Below are 19,207 nucleotides of genomic sequence, written 5' to 3' on the forward strand. Positions count from 1 at the left end.
CCTTTGAGCTCAGCCAGTCAGGGAAGATATGAGACCAGACCTACTCTGGGGATGGACAGCCTGAACATGTCAGACCATCTGGGGATGGGCACTAGACTAGACAAATGGAGGGGATTCAGGGGAAAAAGCATGTAGGTTAGACTTAAAACCACTTCATTTGATTTTCCCTTGCTCTTGGGAGATACTCCTGAGTACTGTAAGCACATGCACTGTTTTATCTCTCTGTAGGTAGTAGTAACTGACTTGCGGTGGGGTGGAGGGAGGGTTTTTGGGCTTTTTGGCCTGAACAATAAATTGAGTGCTTAGACTTGGACTAGTAAGGATTGGATACATTTTTTCCAAGCCCTGCTGATGTGCACAGGTATTGGAATAAGAGATATTATATTATATGAATACCAGATGGAATACAAAATAACTTTTTTTTTTTTTTTTGCACACCACCACCTTTCCTACAAAAATATGATGCCATGGTCAGAACCTTTGGGTACATTCTTAGTGTGTTATCAAACCCCAACAAAATATCAGTCATAATCCTAGTGTGGTGAAATGCATGGTGAGCATGTCAGAGATAAAGCTGCTGTTAGGACAGTGAGGATGCTGTGAAGAAGTGGTTTCATTTCCGTTAATGGTGTGGCATGCATGGAAGGTAGAGTAATGTGGGGTATGGTGATCTACCTGGTTTTGACTGGAACATGTACAAGAGCTGTAACTGATCACCTCTGTGAAACACCTGTAACAAATTGATTGTAGGAAGAGAATACGCCAGTTATAATCAAGTTACTGGTATTGGAGGGAAAAAATTAAGGGGTTGATGCCTTGATGTCTGACGCCAGGATTTCAGGAATGCTACAAAAATCCCCATCTTTCCTGCATTGGCTATTCCCTGACTCCTAACACCAGGGAGGTAAGCCTGTGTGTTGGTGAGATGCAGAAGAATGAGATTATTGGCATTCTCTTTCTTATGGATACGTCTTTATTAATTGCTTCCCCACATTGATGGAATGTCCTTAAAATTTGTTTTGGGAACTAAACAGTTAAAATAGCGTTGGAGGAAATGAGCTCTCATGAATGAAGACAAAGTTTGGCAAGATGCCAGAATCTGCTGGGGGGGGGGAGGGGGGAGGCAGCTAACTGACTTTTATACCACAAACGACTTAAAAAAATTAAGAGATAATTCCATGTCCTGAGGTTACAAACCGGCTGCAACTGGTTTTTTTCCCCTGCCCCCGCTAGGCATCATGGGTAAAAGTAAGCATCCCCCTTTTCTTTTGTTTAATATAACAGTACAGCGCATGATTGGCAGGGAAGTGCCCGTTTTGAGACAGGGTTTCTGCAGGTCCCTAGAGGGGGATGGCACGCGGGGCCGCCCATGTTCTACGGAGAGGGCTTCTCATAAAAAAAATCTGTCTTTCTTTCCCTCCCTCCCCCTTCTCACTCTGTCTTCTCTTCTTTCTGTCTCTCTTCCTCCCTTCTTTTCTCTGTCTCTAATTTTCTTGACAACTAAAGGAGGCAGCAGGATATTGTACCTGTAAGTATTCTTTAGACTGTCCTTTTTAACAGACAAAAGGCTCTTTATGGATTATATCATGGCTATTTTCTCTCTCCTTTAACATGAGTTGGAAGGTTAAATGTAATGTTTTTTACATTATATTTAAAGAGAACTGCACTGTTGCTTGTGTTTGCTGTTGGACTGATTCCCTCTCCTACCTCCCAAAAAACCTCACCTCTGTTCAGGTTCCTTGTTCAGAGTGCGGTGTTCTTGTGGAATTACTAAATATGACTCTCCCTGATCTAAAGCTGCAAGGGAAGGCTTATTTTGGGTATATAAAAATTTTTCTTTTGTCTGTAGTGCTGATGGCTTGATGTAATAGCTCCCCCCCCACCTTCTTTTCATGTCAGCTCCAACCCCTCTCTGTGAATGGAGTCAACCAGCTGACGAGGGTTAGTGCTGGCATGGTGCCAGGGGCTGTGAATCTGTGTGTGCGTGTGTGTAAGTATATACAGAGCACAAAGGGAAGGCCTGCAGTCTAGGAAATCACAGGCTATTATATAAGGCAGCCTGCGTCATCTCTGCTTGCTCAGGCTGACGGATGGGGAGTAGAGCTAGAGGAGGACTGTTAAGAGGAAAACTCCCCCTTTGCCCCCTCTTTATTTTTAAATGACCAGTTCATTGAGAAGGGATAATGTCTGCAGCCTTGCAGGGCCAGTTACCCCAAAAGTTCAATTATAGCCACATTCCTTGTGAGGAAGAGATTTCTTCCCTCCATCCACCCCCTTTGGCTTTCGGAAAGAGGGAAGCAGCTTATATTTTTGTCGCCTCATATTTTTAAATGATTTTGAGTGGGGAAACCTACAGAATGTCCTGACGTATCTAACAGCTGTAGTTAGTTAAGGTCTCTGTTTTAATACCAAACTGGTTTTAATAACTTAGCTTTTCAGAAAAAAAACACACCTGAAAAATAAATGTCAGATACTAGAGCAAATACTAACGTTTTGCTCCTTCTGCTCCTCTTTCTTGGTAGAGCCTGACAAATGGTGGTAGAAATACTTTTTTTTTTTATGCCATCTGCTACACACAGTTGGGTTTGTACCGTACAAAAGTCAAACACATGACAGCAAAACTATAGAATGTTCTGAGCTTCCACACATCTGGACAGTTGCAGTTTTGGGTTCTGGCTGGGGTGGTGGTGTGTTAATTGCTGTACAGTTCCTATACTCCGTTGCAGTGATGGGCATTTTGTTATGTGAGACAGTGAATTGATTTAGAAGTTGTAATTTTTTCTTACTGACCACAATTTTTTTGCATTCATTTTTTGTAATTTGCTTTCTAGATACATTGTACTGCACAGACCCCGAATTTGTGTTGGAGAGATGAGAATTATGTATGCACATTAATGAATAGAGCTGTCGTAATGTTACCGTTTCCTTTATGTGAGTACTTATATTTGCTGTGATTATATTTGCTGTGATCATTCAGATCTAAAGAACTGGTTTGTAAGGGAAAACAGTGGAACTGTTTAGTGAGTTTGCGCTGAATGACTATAAGAATTTATGGTCTGCTGCAATCTAGAGACAGCTCCCTGATTCTGTTGAGAACTAGCATTACGGTTTGTCTTTTTAAATTTTTTTTAACTCTTGCACAATCTGAATGAAATTATGAATAAAAACCTAGTTTGAATCCCTAATTTATGAATGGCTCTTCTCACTTTCAGCATTTGGAATATTTAAGAATATTTATTTGCTTGCAATTTTTCCTTTGTCAAGGAGGATTTAGGATTGTCTTTCTTTTAAAGAAAGATGCATTTTTTTGTTAATGATAAAACCTACGTGATAGGCCTACTTTTCCTCCTTAGCTGCATGAAATTCCCCCCCCATCCACAAATATCCAATCACACCATAGTATCTCTTTGCAAGTTACACACTAATGTGAATTGAGTGTAATATTCCTTGACAACTTACAAGCTGAAGCATCAGGATTCAAAGAGCAGCGTGTTATTTGTTAGTGTTTGGTATCGGTGTTCTTGCAGATCTCTCTTCTGACTGCCTAGCCGTTAAGTCATAATTACCTTTTTAGGTTGTTATCAGTTTTATAGCATTGTATGGAAATGCTCATCTTGGGAGCCAGCCATTTTGTGTGTGCTGTGTTGAAATGCATTTTACGACATAGATGTTGGTTTGTATTCAGCATAGATGGAAGTTAAGACATTGTAGCATTGCATATGTCAGGCTCCTTTGAGTCATTAGACAAATGATTTCATCGTACGCTGCTGGTCAGCTGCCCCAGCAGGTTCAGAATGAGAAGCCAAAATCTGTGTAAAATCCTTAGTTTACATATAGGCTTGTTTTTTTGTTTGAGGGTGAAACTGGAATCTTTAGCATGTCTGAATTTAAAGTGGCTCTTGGGTAGCATGAGTGGAGAGTCTTAAGGTAAGCAGGACCTTTGCTTTGTTAGTGTGTGTAAAGAATTTTCAATACCAGTAAACAATAGAAGGTTGATTTAATATTTTCTTTTGTCCAAAAGAGGTATTTATTTTGAATACATTAATTACGATGTAGCAGGGTTTCTGTTTTTTGAAATTGTAGATACCAAGACGGTGGAAATTGGCTTTTTGGATTGACTCCTCTGTTTAAAATCAGTTGGATTTGTGGAAGTAAGAAGACTTCAGCATTTTTAATTTGCCTGTAGCTTTAATGTGCATTGAGGTGGTTAGGTTGAATGCTTAGTTCTAGTTTTCTTTCTGTTCAGATGTGATGATGTCATGTGTTTTTCTTTAAATTGGACCAATACATAACTTCATTCACGTGCTGCCAGACCAAGAAGCTGCTAGAGTTAGGTGTTAAATCTTGTATACCTCTGAGTGGCTTACACTTTTTCTTTTCCCCAAACTTTATGGATTATAAACTTGTTTTAGTAAACCATCTTGTTTGCTTTCTTGAAATAACGCAGCTTCAACTATTCTTGATTTTCTGTTTAAAGAATCTGTTTTAGTGTGGCTTTTGTGTCTGTGTGTGTGTGTGTGTGTGTGTGTGTTGGTTCTACTGTCTTCCTCTGGTCCCTGAGGTTTAATCCATTTGTCTGGAGTTCCTACTGGTGAGTTGGGGTAAGGTCCTGTATGCTTTAGTAAGAGGTCTAGTTTAAGGTACACCACAGCATAAGAGATGGGAATCAATGGAAAGACATTGTTAAAAGATTGCAAGTTCCTCTCCCTGTGGGTGGTGGAGAAGGTTACATACACCTGTGTGAGAATAATGCTCTACCAGTTTTTTAGATGGATTTCATTAGTTTGATCCTGTGTTTTAGTGACCTTGGGTCTGGCTCAGTAGTGGGGGTGGAGAAACAGTTTGGGTTGCCTAGAAGAGTTGAGATTTGAGGTGAGTGGGAGAATGATCAGGCCTCTTTTATTTATTAATCAACCTGAGTGTGGCCTGCATGAAGGCTGGTTTTAGCTAACTGGAACCCTTGTGGCTGGACCACTCTGTGGTGCCCTGTTGATTGGATGGCTTCTCTTCTTCACTGGTTCTATTTTTCACATGGTGGTGGGAGTTGTCTCATTGTTTCCTGAGGCCTCCTGTGCAGGGACATGGTCAATTTGTCATGTAGGTGTATTTGTTTGCCTTCCACTTGGGAAGAAGAGAACACAAGCTAATCTTCTTGCTTCTCAGCTAGCATTAAAGAGGCTTCTAAATGTCCTTCAGTTATTGTAGATGGCAGTCTAGTTCTGTTCTTGCTTCGCATTATTGGTGGCAATGTTAGCTGTCTTTTTACCACAACTTCCTACTCTGAAAAGTTGTCAGATTTTCATTTTCATTTTTCATTTTCCATTTTCAAAGGACTATACAGACTTATTCCCCTTTTGAGTATTACTTCGCTGCTTTTAGCACAGTCCTTTCCCTTACTGTAGTTCATTTAGAATCTTTTCTAACATCTTTGTCCTGAGGGATCTCACTTTACAAATATGGCTACGCAGCAAAATCTCAGAGAGTGCCATAGGGTCTGCCATATGTCTGTGTTTAAAGCAGTGTGGCTCTGGTATGGAACAACTGACAGGATCTGAGATTACTGGCCTTCAAGACAAGTGACCTGTGTCTCCATATGCCAGGAATCAGTTCACTTGCAGTGAGATGCAACCACCTCCCTAGGTAGGTGGACTGTAAAGTAGCCTATGTCACAGGATGGTGTCAAGTTTTGATCAAGAACACCAGGACAGCCTCTTCCCCTTCCACCTACCCCCCTACTCCCTGTAGAGGAGTTAGCTTAATTACTTTCTATAAGCAAAGGGGGGAGAGGTGTTAGATGAGTTGCAAATAGTCAGATACATTTTACAAATGTTCTAGATCAGTGGTTCTCAAACTTTTGTACTGGTGATCCCTTTCACACAGCAAGCCTCTGAGTGCGACCCTCCTTATAAATTAAAAACACTTTTTTATATATTTAATACCATTATAAATGCTGAAGGCAAAGCGGAGTTTGGGGTGGAGACTGACAGCTCACAGTCCCCCATGTAATAACCTCACGATCCCTCTCAGGGGTCCCAACCCCCAGTTTGAGAACCCCGTTCTAGATCATGGAAGGTGCAAAAAAAGCTCTTGGGTTGATACGGTGTGTGTAGAGTGGAGAAGACTGGAGGAAAAGTTTCGACAAGCAGGGAGATGGGAGTAGTGAGGCAAGGTCTTTGGTGATGAGGGGAACAGGTCCATGGAGAGCCTGTGTAAAGGAGGAGGTCTCTTGGGAACTGTATCTTGAAATGAATAAGGAGCCAGTGGAGCTGTTTGAGGTGGAGGCTGATGTGCTGTCGCTTCTCTGTATGTTTAAGCTGGTGCCTGGTAACATCTTGCATTTCAATTGCCTTGTCCTCAGGTCCCAGACATCCCTAATATACAATTTTAGGAGAGGGGAAAGGAAGGTGCAGATGAAGCAGAGTTGAGGTCTGTAGAGAGATGAAATGTGTTTGGTACCAATGTTTCAGGTAGTTGAAACAAACGCAAACTGCTTCTAAGGTCTCCTCTACTAAATCCCCCTCATAAAAACTTGATGGTTATTCCTTGAAAACATTGGAGGGCAGAGTTGGTCCTGCTGAGACTCAGACCTGTTTCAAACAGGAGGCATAGACTCCCTGAGCCTTTCACCACCAGCCTTAAGTGACAGGTCTTCGCTTGTCCCCTACAGTGGGTTTCAGTGGACACAATCAAATACATTTAATTTGTGTAATATTTTAATGAATTTCTTGGATTGGAGAAGGGCTGTGAGATTCACTTAGTCCTCTGGTAAGAGTTGGCAGGGCCAACGTGCCTTTCATTTACCATCCAGACTCTTTCTATAGATAGCAATTGGTATGGGCAAGGCAAGGTTTAAAAGGAAGAAAAACCTAAACGGTCTTGAGCCAGTCAGCAGCTGCTGAGTCAGCAGGGTTCAACTTGGGAAGACCCATAGGGAGCCCAACACAAAAAGAGCAACCAGCCAGTGTGTGTGCAGCATCCTCCACAGATGCACAGTGGGATGGATGCCCCAGGTATGGTTGGTCTTGGCACAGTGAACCGTGCCACACCTGGATCTGTTAAGCTGGCATTAAAGGTGGCATGGGAGCCCAAAGCCTGGTAGCCATTTGTCCAGCCTGGTGATATGGGAGCTTGTGGTAATGGCAGCAGCTCTCTCATCCTGTCAGCAGTGAGCTGTTGATACCAGCTGGATGGTGAGCACGCAGCACTGTTTGTGGAGGATTTCTCGGATATCCCTGAAGAATGGCAAGTGTGGCATTTGCTTTACCTTGGTAATCAGTTTACTGGCCGCATTCTGACGCTAGATAAGTGAAGGAATATTGGCTAGGACTGGTAACTGCACAAGTTCTGTTGGTTTCAGTGTGCCTGTGATAATTCTTATGGTATGATCAAGCTTAGTGTCTACTAGTGTAACGTGAGAAGCGTTTAATCAAACTTAGGGCACAATATTCTCCAAACGAGTAGCAGAGAATGAGCCCCAGACTATGCAGTGTTTGTGCATTGGCTCCCCAGGTGGACCCTACCACCTTGTTCAGGAAACACTTTCTGCTCTTGATGTTTCAAGGTACTTTAGTGTGATCGTATTTGTATGTGAGCTTTCAATCTAGGGTGACCCATAGATACACTGGCTTTTTAACATCCTTTTGAATCCAGGCTGATGGACTGTACTACTTGTTGTGTTCGTGGTGGACAGCCACACCAATGAAACTACATCCCATGTGTTGCTTCCAGGGACTGAATGTCCCGTCCCACGTGTTGTCTCCCAAAGTCAGTAGTCACAGCAGCACGTCTGCTGCTTAGGGAACTGAGATTTTTAAATGGAAGGATGGGGAAGGAAAAAACAAAAGAAAAGGCAGTTTTGCATGTGAAACTCCCACCCCCTTGTACTCAGTAATAGGACAAGTGTGCAACAGTGCGCGGGCACTGTGGACCAACTGCCAAGGCAATAGCAGAAGGACATGCTGGATGAGTCATACCTCTTTGACTTTATGAAAGATGAGCAGCTCCATGAGCAACAGGAGCTGGGGCCAATTTTGATGTTTTCCTTTCTTCTTCACTGGTATTGTCATGCTTTCTTCTCTGGCGGGAAAGAGCCCAGGGAGCTGCCCCGACTATTCAGGTGCTGCCAGCTGAGTCTCCCTGGCAGCTCACTTCAGAATAGCTTCTGGGGCAGCTGAAGCAAAGATGACTAAGGAATGTGGACACTGCTTGTTCTCAGGTGAGAGAGGGGGTGGTAGTGAGAGGCCTTGCGTTGCTGAAGACTAACTTGGCCAGGGAAATTTTCCTTTAAGAAATGCCAGACTGGGTCAGTTGAACAGTCCATCTAGCCGAATATGCGGTCTCCAGCAGTGGACAGTACCAGCTGCTGCAGGGTTTCTTGCACCTTCCCTGAAGAAAGCCATTTTGGAGTAGTCTGCCCACAAAGTTCTTTCAACCCCTGTTAGAGATTGACTTAAGCTGTGAAGCAGGAAGGTTTGCATCCTTCCAAAATGCTTGTTTTTTTAATTCCTTTCAGTTAGAACCTCTGGATGATATTATTACAGTATAAACGCCCTATCCTGTTTTGAATCCTGCCAATGATTTGTTGGGGCAAAGAGTTCCAGTGTCTATGTGAGAAAATATTCCACCTTAACAGCTTTGAATTTGCCACCTTTTAGTTTAATTGAATGTCCACTTGTTCTTCCATCTCATCTCAGGGTGAATAGGAGGTCCTCATTTATCTTCAGACCATTATTTTTGTGCCCTTATCACATCTCCTCAGTAAAACAAACATCCCACCTCTGCAATCTCCATCGGAAACTTTTTTCATGCCTGTAATCATTTTCACTGCGATAAAGAGGTGGAATCTTTGAGCCAAAGAAGATAGAGGCATCTGTTTAGTTAGAAATCTATTTCTCACTTGTTTAGACCCAAAGACTCATGCTAGAGGCTCCATGCTTGTGGAGAAAGGGACCAACAAAGCTATGCCCCCCATTCATCAGTTTAGTAGAGCATTTCCAAAGTTATTTGTCAGGGCATTATCGCAAGTCATGGACCCGGGCCCCATTGTGCTAGGTGGTGTACAAAAATGGAACAAAAAGGTGGCTCCTGCCTCAGGGAGCTTACGGTCTTTGTATGGTTGGAGATGAAGGTAACGGGGAGAAAGTACCGGTCAGCAGGATGGGCAGCGGCCATGGCACGCTTGCTGCCTAACCATTACCAATTCCGCTGTAGGCATTGTGGCAAAGGAGAGTTTGAGGGCAGTGAGGTAACCTTGTGACGGTTTATGCTTGAGGGGCAGCATGGGAGAAAGCACAAAGGTGCTTGTTTAAAGTTTAAGAACTGGGCAATATGGTCTGGCATTGTTGGCAGAGTGGAGGGCAGGAGTCGATTCTATGGCGATTGGCTGTGAAGGACCTTGAAAGTTAAGAGAAGTTGTTTGGTGCAGTTGAGTAGGGAGAGGCAGTGGAGTGACACAGAGTGGGTGACAGTTGTCAAAGTGAGGGGACAAGAAAATATTTCCAGCAGTATTTTGAATGGGGGCAAGAATGGATTTGTCAAGGTGAGAGAAGAGGGTGCTGAAGTAGTCAAGATGTGACTGAGATCTGGGATGAGAGCTCTCACAGGATGGAGAGGAAAGGCTGATCTTCGAGATGTGCAGGAAGAATCATGTACATATGTTAAAGAATAACTTACTAATACGTGCCTTACCCTTTTACCGTTTTATACTTGGAAATTGTCACAGGACTCGTGACTTTCCCCAAGGCACACAGTGAGTTGCTGGCAGACCTGTGACTAGAGTCCAGGTTCCCAATCCCTTGCTTTAACTAGAAAGCCAGATTATCTGCAGTATCTAGACACATAGCAGACTCTTGTTAGCAAACTTGCTTTGCCCTCCCATGTCCCTCAGCTTTCCAAGCTGTTAGGCCATCCAGTATCTGATTCAGCATAAAGGGAATCTCACCCATGTATACTTAGCAGAGGCATCCTGTGTCATGATGGCATTGCTGTTCTCAGTGATAACCCTCATCTGTCATATCAAGAAGGTCCTGCAAGGTAGGAACAGCCTTTAATTTATCTGACACAGGTTGTTAATTTAATCTATGGTTGGTATACAGCCAGGGTTCTTGTTGAATGTGGGGTAATGATAGCATCCTTCAAAAGGTGATTCCTGGGACATCGTGTAGAACGAAACCCTGCGGAAGGTGATAGCTTTCCACATGTGAGAACCAGACAAACTTTCTGTCTCAGTGGGATTGAAGGGCAGTCCTGAAGTCAACGGACTTCCTTTTATAAGGAGGAGAGTGGTGGTCAAAGCACCACAGAGGAAAGACTCTTCTGGTTTAATGGCAAGTGTGGGAGAGTGTAGTTTTAATGATAATATTAAGAAGATGATGGGATACAAGTGTATAAAAGTGTGAACTTTTTTTCGTTTCCTAAGTTATCAAAACATACAAACAAGGGGACATTCAATGAGGTTATAAAAGATGGCAAATTAAAAATGGATAAAAGGAACTACAAAATGCATAATTAGACTATGGAACTCATTGCCACAGGAAGGCATTAAGTCCCAGAACTTGACCAGACTCAAAAAGGAATTGGACATTTATATGGATATCAAGAATACTCAGAGTTCATTTAAAAAAAAAAATTAGCAAGAGAGATATGAATCCTTTGCTTTAAATCCTGAGGTGGTTTTCTAACTAATAGGAGAGTAATAGATTGTCCCATATCTGCCTACTGCAGAGCTATTCTGCCTTCCTCTGAAGCCTCTGGCGCTACCCGAGTTGGAGACAGGATACTGGACTACGCAAGTCTCAAATCTGATCCACGCTACAATTTCTTTGTTCTTAATAGCAGAGGACTGGCAGTGGGGACTCCTTGGTTCTCTTCTGTTACCGATTTGTGACCCAAGAAGCTCAAATCTCTGGCCTCAATTACATAGATGGATTATTGAGGACTAGACAAAGTTTAGGTCACTTAACCACACTACACCTCAGCTTTCCCATCTGTATAAGAGGAATAAGGCTTGCCTACCTCTGTAAAATGCTTTAAGATTGCTAGATCAAAAGTGCAAAAAAAGCATTAAATATTTTTGAGTGGCACCAGATCAGGTATTGAAGGATAATGCAGCTGAAGTATCTCTGACAAAAGTTCTGCTTCTTCACTGGGGAGATGCTTTTCTTAGTCATCTGGACCTTTTTTCAAAAACGTCGTTTTTAGAAGCTTTCCCCGTGGCATAGTCAGTATGGGAAGATACCAGCAAAATCGTTCCTTTTGCCCTGCTTCAGGTAGGGGATGGGTCAACAGAATTTGTCTAGTCCTCGATAATCCATCTGTATAATTGAGGCCAAAGATCTGGCTGGTAAAAGGAGGACTTAAACTTTCGGGATATGTTAGCCACCATTACTGCTGCCTGCTTGCTGTCATTGCTACTGTAGCTGCTGCTTGTGTGTAGACTGGAGGCCTTTGTAGAAATAGAAATGTGTAAAGTTTCAGTCTGGAAACATCTGTTTTGCTTCTGTGGCACTTGGGTGTTGTAGCCTTAGCACCAGGTTCCAAACTATCTTCCTTGTTTCTGCAGGGGAGGCAGTGCTGCTCACGTTCCATCCCTCTGAGTCAGCTCTGAGGGCACAGAACTTAGCTACAACTGTGTTTCTGCACCTGGATACCCCAGCCTGGGGCATTCTTCCTTGTTGTTGAGTGATGGTTAAAGTTTTATCATCTCCTTACTAGGAGAATCTGTTTAATCACAGGCCTTGCTGTTTTTCTCAAAGGAGTCCTCTTTGTATTTGTGAGTTATGTGGTGTTAGGCATGTAGGATGGCATATCCTGACCAAGGGGCAACAATGTTAACAAACTTGCTTTGGCATTGCTAAGTGTCAGTCCAAGAGTTGTAACCCATCAGCCTGGACTGGTGGAAGTTCTGCTTTTTGGGTGAAGGTTGTAACTGCTCCAGCACAGAAGAATGTTTTGCGACACTTACAAGTGAGGGCCATGGAGCGAAGGAGCCATTGGAGGAATGTAAAAGCTGTCATTGGAGGAAAACAGTCTCAATACACACTGTGTAGCATGGCCACACTGTTTTAGCTTTACTGAATAGCGTCAGCTGTAACTGAGATTTTGTTGATCTACTAACTGTTTCTGAGGCTTCTCATCAGTTCAACCTCTGAACAGCACTTGTCCCTTTCCCACATGCGGACTGTGTAATGGGTGGTGCATGTGTGCACGTCTCATAGAATCAGTCCCAAGACACATTAGTAGCTCTGGTCCACTATTCACCCCTTGATTGTCTAAATTAACAAAGCATATGTAGCTCTTCAAATAATCTTTCTTGTTTCTTTGCTTAATCTATGCAGCACAAGGATGCCATGGAAATGAGAAGTTGGGTCATGTTGTTTCTTCAGTGTCTGGGAATGGAAAACCTGCATTTCTAGTACCTGAGAAGTGAAACAGCCCAAAGCTAGAGAGACATGTGAGGGAGCAAATTAGAGAGAGAGCTCTGTCTTGCCAGTGACTGCCCTGAACTTCAGCTAAATGATGTGAGCCTAGTAACAGGTTGGCTCCCTGGCTGTTTCTGCACCAAGCTACAACGCACACACTTTACTCCAAGCTTTGTTTTTAGCACTGCTCATCCTTCCCTTTCTTCATCTGTAAATCTTGTAACTGTTGTTGCATGTTTTTCTTGAACTGAAATACGGAACAATGCAACACTTTATGTAGCATTTCTTATATGCACTGTACCCCAGTGCGCATTAGAGTGAACTAATTTAGAGATAAATAGTATCCAAGGCAGGGAGAGAAATTAAGGGTGTGCCTACACAGGGATAAACCTGTGGCTGCCCGGGTCAATGGGGCTCACGGGGTTTGAGCTCCATGGCTGAAAAATTGCTGTGTAGATATTCAGACTCGGGCTAGAGCCCAATCTCTGGGACCCTGCAATGGGGGAGGGTCCCAGAGGTCAGGCTTCAGTCTGAGTTCAGATGTCTACACAGCAATTTTTAGCCCCTCAACCCAAGTCCCATGAATCTGAGTCAGCTGACCTGAGCCTGCTGTGGCCATGCTCCAGGGCTTTTATCCCAAGAGGCCCAATCAAGGAAGAGAGAATGGGTGCAGATGGGAATTGAAGAGCTGGGGAGTCGTCAAGGCAGAGATGCTGCAAAACCATTCAGGATGGCAGGAGATGCACAGAAGAAGGCTCTTGCACTCATTGCTGAGAAACTTGGGAGGGGCTCAGTGGGGAGGCTGATTCTAGGTGGGGGTAAAGGGTGTGGGGTGGGGGCAGGGGAATAGAAGAGGAGGGGTTGGAATGAGTCCGTGATGGTCCTGGCAGCACGGAGTTTGGCACACGAGACAGTCTGGGGAGCTGGGGCATGTTGCCGTATTGGAGACAGGAGCTGCAGTAACTGGGGGCAGTGGGAATCTCTGGTCTCTGCACCTTGGTTGGGTGCATCCGATGAAGTGAGCTGTAGCTCACGAAAGCTTATGCTCAAATAAATTTAATCTCTAAGGTGCCAGAAGTCCTCCTTTCTTTTTGTGGGTACAGACTAACACGGCTGCTACTCTGAAACCTGACGGTAGGTGGAGAACAAGGGTGGTGAGGGTCTTTCTGTCCCCAGCTTTGCCTTACAGGGATCTGAGCAAAAAGAAACAGTTTGTACTGTAGTCTTTGGAGAAAAAGAAACCTGGTGCGGCAGCAGCATGCCCAGGTACAGGTCACATACTGTCCAGCCGAGAAGCTGCCTTGCTGCTCCAGAGAGTGGGCTTCAACCCCCCCAAAAGAAAGATGACTGATAAGAAGTAGAAGAGAAGGAACTGGGTAGTTGGGAAGAGAGAGGAGTAGGCTCCAACTGATGAGGGAAGTTTTCCCCTGTATATCAAAGTATTTACTGTCTCTAGAACTGCGTGGGGGTGGGGGTGTAATGGGGGTATCCTCTCTGCTTCTCATCTGTACTCCTTCTCCCTAGGGGTCTGTTAACTCCTAAGTGTTGGTTCTAAACTCTGACACCAGCATTTTTGTGATCCAGTCAGTAAAGCTTGCTCACCTACAGAGATACACTTGAAGATAATTACAGTCTCTATCAAGTCTGAAACAAAACATGTTTTATAGCTCTTTTGTTTTCCCTTAGGGGACTTCGCCACCATTTGAGGATTTTGTTTCTCTTTTTTTTGTTTTGTTTTGTTTTTTTCCACCGTGAGTTTCTTTAGGGAAGTGAAATGGAGAATCCGCTTCCTTGGATGTGGAGAATTGCTGGGAGTAATTTACAGGGGAATTGCTGTGTTAGGTAGCAGGAGAAAATTCTGAATCATCTGGTTTGTATTATCTTCTGGTGAAGATGTGTTGTAAAGCCCATCATGTCTTGGCTTTCAGGTGTGACCCTGAAATGAAATATATTGTTTAATGCACTTGAATGATAGGATTCAGAGTGTTTGTATATGTATCTATCCATCTTAAAGTAATCCTATTATTGGCCAACTTTTTCACTGCTAAACACTCAAATGACTTCCTCTGATAGATTAGTCTATATCGATGTAAAGTTAGGAGTAAAAATATTTATGCTTTTGTTTGGTGTTTAGTTCCAGCTTGCTACTATAAAGGTAAACCTGAATCTGTGCATGCTGTGTCAGCTCTCAAAGCTGAGTCAAATTAGAAGCGCTTCTATTTTTTAGAAGCGGCAAAGAGTCCTGTGGCACCTTATAGACTGGAGCATAAGCTTTCGTGGGTGAATACCCACTTCATCGGATGCGTGGTTTTTTTATTATTTTTTAGCTGCTTTTTACTTTTCTTGGGTTAGTCTGACACACAACTGGGAAGCGTTTTGCAAGTTCATGACTGTCTGACCTTCAGATTTACTTGAGTATTAATAGTTTCTTCCTTCTAAGTTAGATGAAAAAATACTTAGCTACTCCCACGGTGCCTTCTTTCCTGCAGTTAAGGAAGAGGGGAGGTTATTTTGGAAATTCATATAAATCCTAATAAAGCTGCAGGTTCTCCCCCCCCCATCAACCCTCTTCTCTTCCTTCCCCATGCTTGCTTTTGCACCTGAATTAACAACACTGAAGGGCTCCAGTCAGTAAAATGTCTGAAGCCTGATTTAATTTTTATTGAATCTGGCTCAAAGTGCACGTTGATTTACCAAGCCAGTAACGTCTGCTGTCGAGAAGATTAAAATGTTACGATATCTGATTATGGCGATTGTGGGTTGGGTTTCTTGTTCTAGCAAAGAGGGGATTTGTAAAGAATCGGCAGCGTTTTAGGTCTCTTGGCCCTCAGATGGGTTGTGGCAGGGAGAGTCAGGATGTTATCCGTAGTAGGGTAACTTAAGGTTTTCTCCTTCAGCAAGCGGACTACTTTATGCAAACGATATTATAGTCAACACCCAGCTGATTATTAGCCAGGGTGGTTTTGGAATTGAAGCATTTTTAGTTTTCATGGCTCAAAGCAAAGTGTCCTATTTCTGGTGGTATTTCATTTTCAGGGTGCCAGGGCAGCTGAATTTCTGCCTCCAACTTGTCAAAAACTAAATCCTTATTTCTTCGTCAAGGGCCTCTGTGCATTCCCATTAATGGGATTCAGCACCTCTAGTGCTGAGCTGTGGGACTGTGTAGAAAAGCCGTGTCCACTAGGGGGTGTGGTAGCGATCTCCTGGCTCCACGTGTATATGTGATAAAACAGGCGGTGCTCTGGAAGAGATCAAGACCAAGAGTCACAGCCTGGTCTCCAGACTCTCCAAGTCCCTCTCTGCTGCTTAGGAGAGAGAGGTACATCTTTTTGATTTCAGAGACCGCCCCCCACAGTTCAGCATCACCAGAGCACCTAGCCTCAGGGGCGATACCAACCTCTTCTAAAATGGCTCCTATAAAAAGATGTGTCCAGGGATCCTGGTCCTGTATTGCATTCAAGGGATCCTGGAGACAAGGTGGGTGAGGTGGTAGCTTTTCTAGGACCAGCTCCTGGTGCTGAGAGAGCCGAACTTTGAGCTATGTGGAGCTCTTCCTCCGCTCTGGGAAAGGTACTCAGTGTTACAGCCAATATTTAACATAAGTAAACACATTCTAAGAGACCGTTCAAGGTAAAGTGGTCCATTAACACTTCTGCATTAATTCCTAAACTACTCTGTGAAATCCTCATTTTCTTCAGGTCAGGACAAGCACTAATTGACCTGTTTGAGTCCAGACAGGATGCCAACTGCCATCAGTACTTCAGGGCTCACAGGGAGAGAAAATTACAATCAGGCACATTCCTGCAGGACTAGAGCAGTCATCTGCTTTACACCTTCCCTCCCATTCCCTTGTTCCACAGAGTCCGAAGGAATATCAGCCAAGCGGAGCCGGTATGGCCCCTGTATCTCTGGTACACAGACTTCTAGCTGTCCAGAGAGCTTCAGGTTTGTCTTCCGCTCCTTCCAGGCTTCCTGTCCCAGCAACAAGGAAGTATTCACTCCAACACAGACACATGTCATCTGGCTGCAGGAAGAATAATCTGCTGGTCACTGTGGAGGCTGATTTTGCTTATAAATGGTCCAGTTGGTACTATTACAATTCAGGAAAACTCTGCCCTCCAGTTTGCAATGGACATGGTTTGTGTTAGAAGCAGACTAAAGGGTTAACCCTGTTATGGGCCAGTATCCCTTGGGTATTAGAATATCCACTGTACTTGAAATCACAGAGTTAGCAGTGGCTTCCTTCAGGGTTCATGTAGCAGTTATCTCTGCTCATCACAGCATGGTCAGAGAGAAACCTATATTCTCTCACTCCTCAAGGGAAAATGAAACGGAGAATGTTGAATGCCTATCCCCTGTGAGAGGGGCTCCCCTACCTGGACTTGAATCTCGTCACTGTGCTGCTGTCTACCCTACAAGCCCCTGGCTTAGGCATCTTCGAATAAGCAGTGTTCTAATAGTTGTTAGCTCTTCTAGGAGGGTTCGTGAGCTTGCTGCCTGGCGGTAGGGAGATAAAATTGTCAAAAGGGCTCACCCTAGTTTTATGTCTGAGGTTCTCTGATTTTTCACTTGTCACGGTGCAGCTCCCTCCCTGTTTTCTTCCCCAGACCTCAAGCTCATCCAGGGGAGTTGCATTTGTAGTCACTGCAGGTTAAAAGAGCCTTGTGTTAGGAGAGACTAAACCCTTTTGAAGATCAAACAGTTTGCAGTTTATAGGGGAGATGTAGGGGGAACCAATTAAAAGCAGACTTTCTTTCCCCCTGTAACAAGAGATGTGTTGAACACGCTGCTACTTACCCAGGAAGCCAATGCTCGGGGGGAGGGGGGCTAAGACACATTCTGCTAAGCCCACAGCAGCTTCTATGGCCTGTTTAAGACAGACTCCCCTGGTAAAGATTTACAAAGCAGCAACGTGGAGTCCAGTTCATGCTCTCATTCAGCACCACTCATTGGACTTGCCATCCTGTTCTGATTCTGTTTTTGTTAGTGATACTAGAGTGTGTTGTGGGGTTTTCTTGTTTTTTGGTTTTTTTGCCTCGAACTCTTTCCCCTGCTGTCCTCGGATGTGGGCACGGCTTGCTAATCTTCCATTAGTGGGTATTCACACAGGCCCTTGAAGGGAGGTTGGTTGCTAGCATGGGCGGTGGGTGGAGCCCCCTTTTGGGGATGCTAGCCCCGGGCCCCATCCGTTCCTCCCTTGTAGTCTCGCGACCCTCCCAGAGACCCAGGTGCCTGCCCTCGGCTGCAGGAGCCCCAGGCTGGCTGGAGGCCCAAGTACCCCCTCTCAGCTGCAGGCCCAAGCTCCCTGCAGCCAGAGCCCCATGACCCTCTGCTCCCTGCACGGCTGGAGCCACAAGCTGCACGCCCCTCCCCCACCCAGAGGAGTCCCAGGCTGGCGGGAGGCCTGAGCGCGTGGCTCCCCCCCCTCCCTCGGCTGGAGGTGCCCCAAGGTCCCCCCTGCCCCACCCACCCGGAGGAGCCCCAGGCCAGCCGTACCATGCCTCCCCTTCCCAGACTTCAAGCTGCCCAGGATGAAAGTGTCTCACTATTGCAAAGAAGCTTTTGATATGCCCCATGTAGGTTCCAGGGTGGCTAAGGAGGTGTATTTGCTACTTGGCTTCCTGGAGTCCCCAGTGATCTCCCTGGAGTTCAGGGAGATTACTGATGAACCCAGCAGACTGAATAACACATACCGCTGCCTCAGCCACCCTGGAAACTGCATGGAGCATAATAAAGCAAATATTTCTCTCCTCCCCCAAAACCCTGCAATTGGGGGTTCGGCGACCGTGGCCTCCCCTGGCCTATTATACCCACCACCCATGGTTACTAGTGACTGTTGTATTTATGCCACCCACCATTGCCTCTTCCTTGGAGTTTTGTGTTTTGGCACTCTGCAGATGTGGGAGAAGGAACTGAAGTTGCTGTTTATTATGTGTATTATCATAGCACCTCGGAGCTCCATTCAGACCCCAGGACCCCACTGCGCCAAGCATTGTACAAACAGAAGAAAGACAGTCCTTGCCCCAAAGAGCTTACAGTCTAAGTGTGACAAGTGACAATAGATGGATGCTGACTGTCGAGGGAGTATAAGGAAACACCTATGGTCAGCATGGTAGGCTGTGGTCTCAGCAGACTAGCAGCCTAATAGTTGTCAATGTCTTTGTAGGCCTCACAGCAAAGGAGTTGAGGAGCATAATGAGTTAACTTGGCAAAAGTTTACAGGGAGCTTGTCCCAGGCACAAGGGGAAGAATGGGAGAAAACATGCAGATGCTTGTCCTGGGCCAACTGGAGTCAACCTTTGTTACTTAGACCAGGCAGTCGGTAGGGATAGGTCATGAAGGGCCTTGAAAATGAAAGTAATTAGCTTTTGATAGAAGGTAGAGCCGGTGAAGAGAGGGTAACATAGGCCAAGTGATGGGCTTTGAAAATGATCTTTGCAACAGTGTTCTGCAAGGACATCAGTGGGGCAAGATTGCATTTTTCAAGGCCAGAAAGAAGAATGTTGCAGTAATTGAGATGTGAGATGAGTTTCAGCTGTGTGGCTGCATCTTAAAAATGTTATGCAGAAAGAATCTGCAAGACTTAGATGCAACCTGGATGTGAGGCCCTAGACAGAAGTCCAAGTCAAAGATGACACTCAAGTTACAAGCCTGAGTAATAGACTGGTGGTGGTGTCCACTGTGATCAAAAAATGTGGTAATGGGGCAAGCTTTGGGAGGAGAGATTAAAGAGCTCTGTTTTAGCCATGTTGAGCTTGAGCTGATGGCCAGACACCCATGAGGAGATG

General features: G+C 44.6%; 2 protein-coding genes across 5 annotated transcripts in view; one reads left to right on the forward strand and one right to left on the reverse strand.

The window, feature by feature from the left end:
• The window catches only part of UBAP2L (ubiquitin associated protein 2 like), a 397,837-nt gene that overhangs the window by 297,672 nt on the left and 80,958 nt on the right, over nt 1-19,207 (reverse strand). The gene's annotated exons all lie outside the window — the stretch shown is intronic.
• The window catches only part of GATAD2B (GATA zinc finger domain containing 2B), an 80,437-nt gene that overhangs the window by 26,474 nt on the left and 34,756 nt on the right, over nt 1-19,207 (forward strand). For 2 of the 4 annotated variants that reach the window (XM_073322403.1, XM_073322407.1), the window contains exon 2: nt 2,832-2,931. The exons of 1 other annotated variant lie outside the window; for it this stretch is intronic. In XM_073322403.1, coding sequence (XP_073178504.1) covers nt 2,930-2,931 — 2 coding nt within the window. In that variant the 5' untranslated portion in view covers nt 2,832-2,929. Of the gene's footprint in view, nt 1-1,949; nt 1,991-2,831; nt 2,932-19,207 lie in introns of those variants that run through there. One more of the 4 variants, XM_073322405.1, reaches the window with a different exon arrangement.

This window comes from Lepidochelys kempii, chromosome 24, assembly GCF_965140265.1.
Source record: "Lepidochelys kempii isolate rLepKem1 chromosome 24, rLepKem1.hap2, whole genome shotgun sequence".
NCBI lineage: Eukaryota > Metazoa > Chordata > Testudines > Cheloniidae > Lepidochelys > Lepidochelys kempii.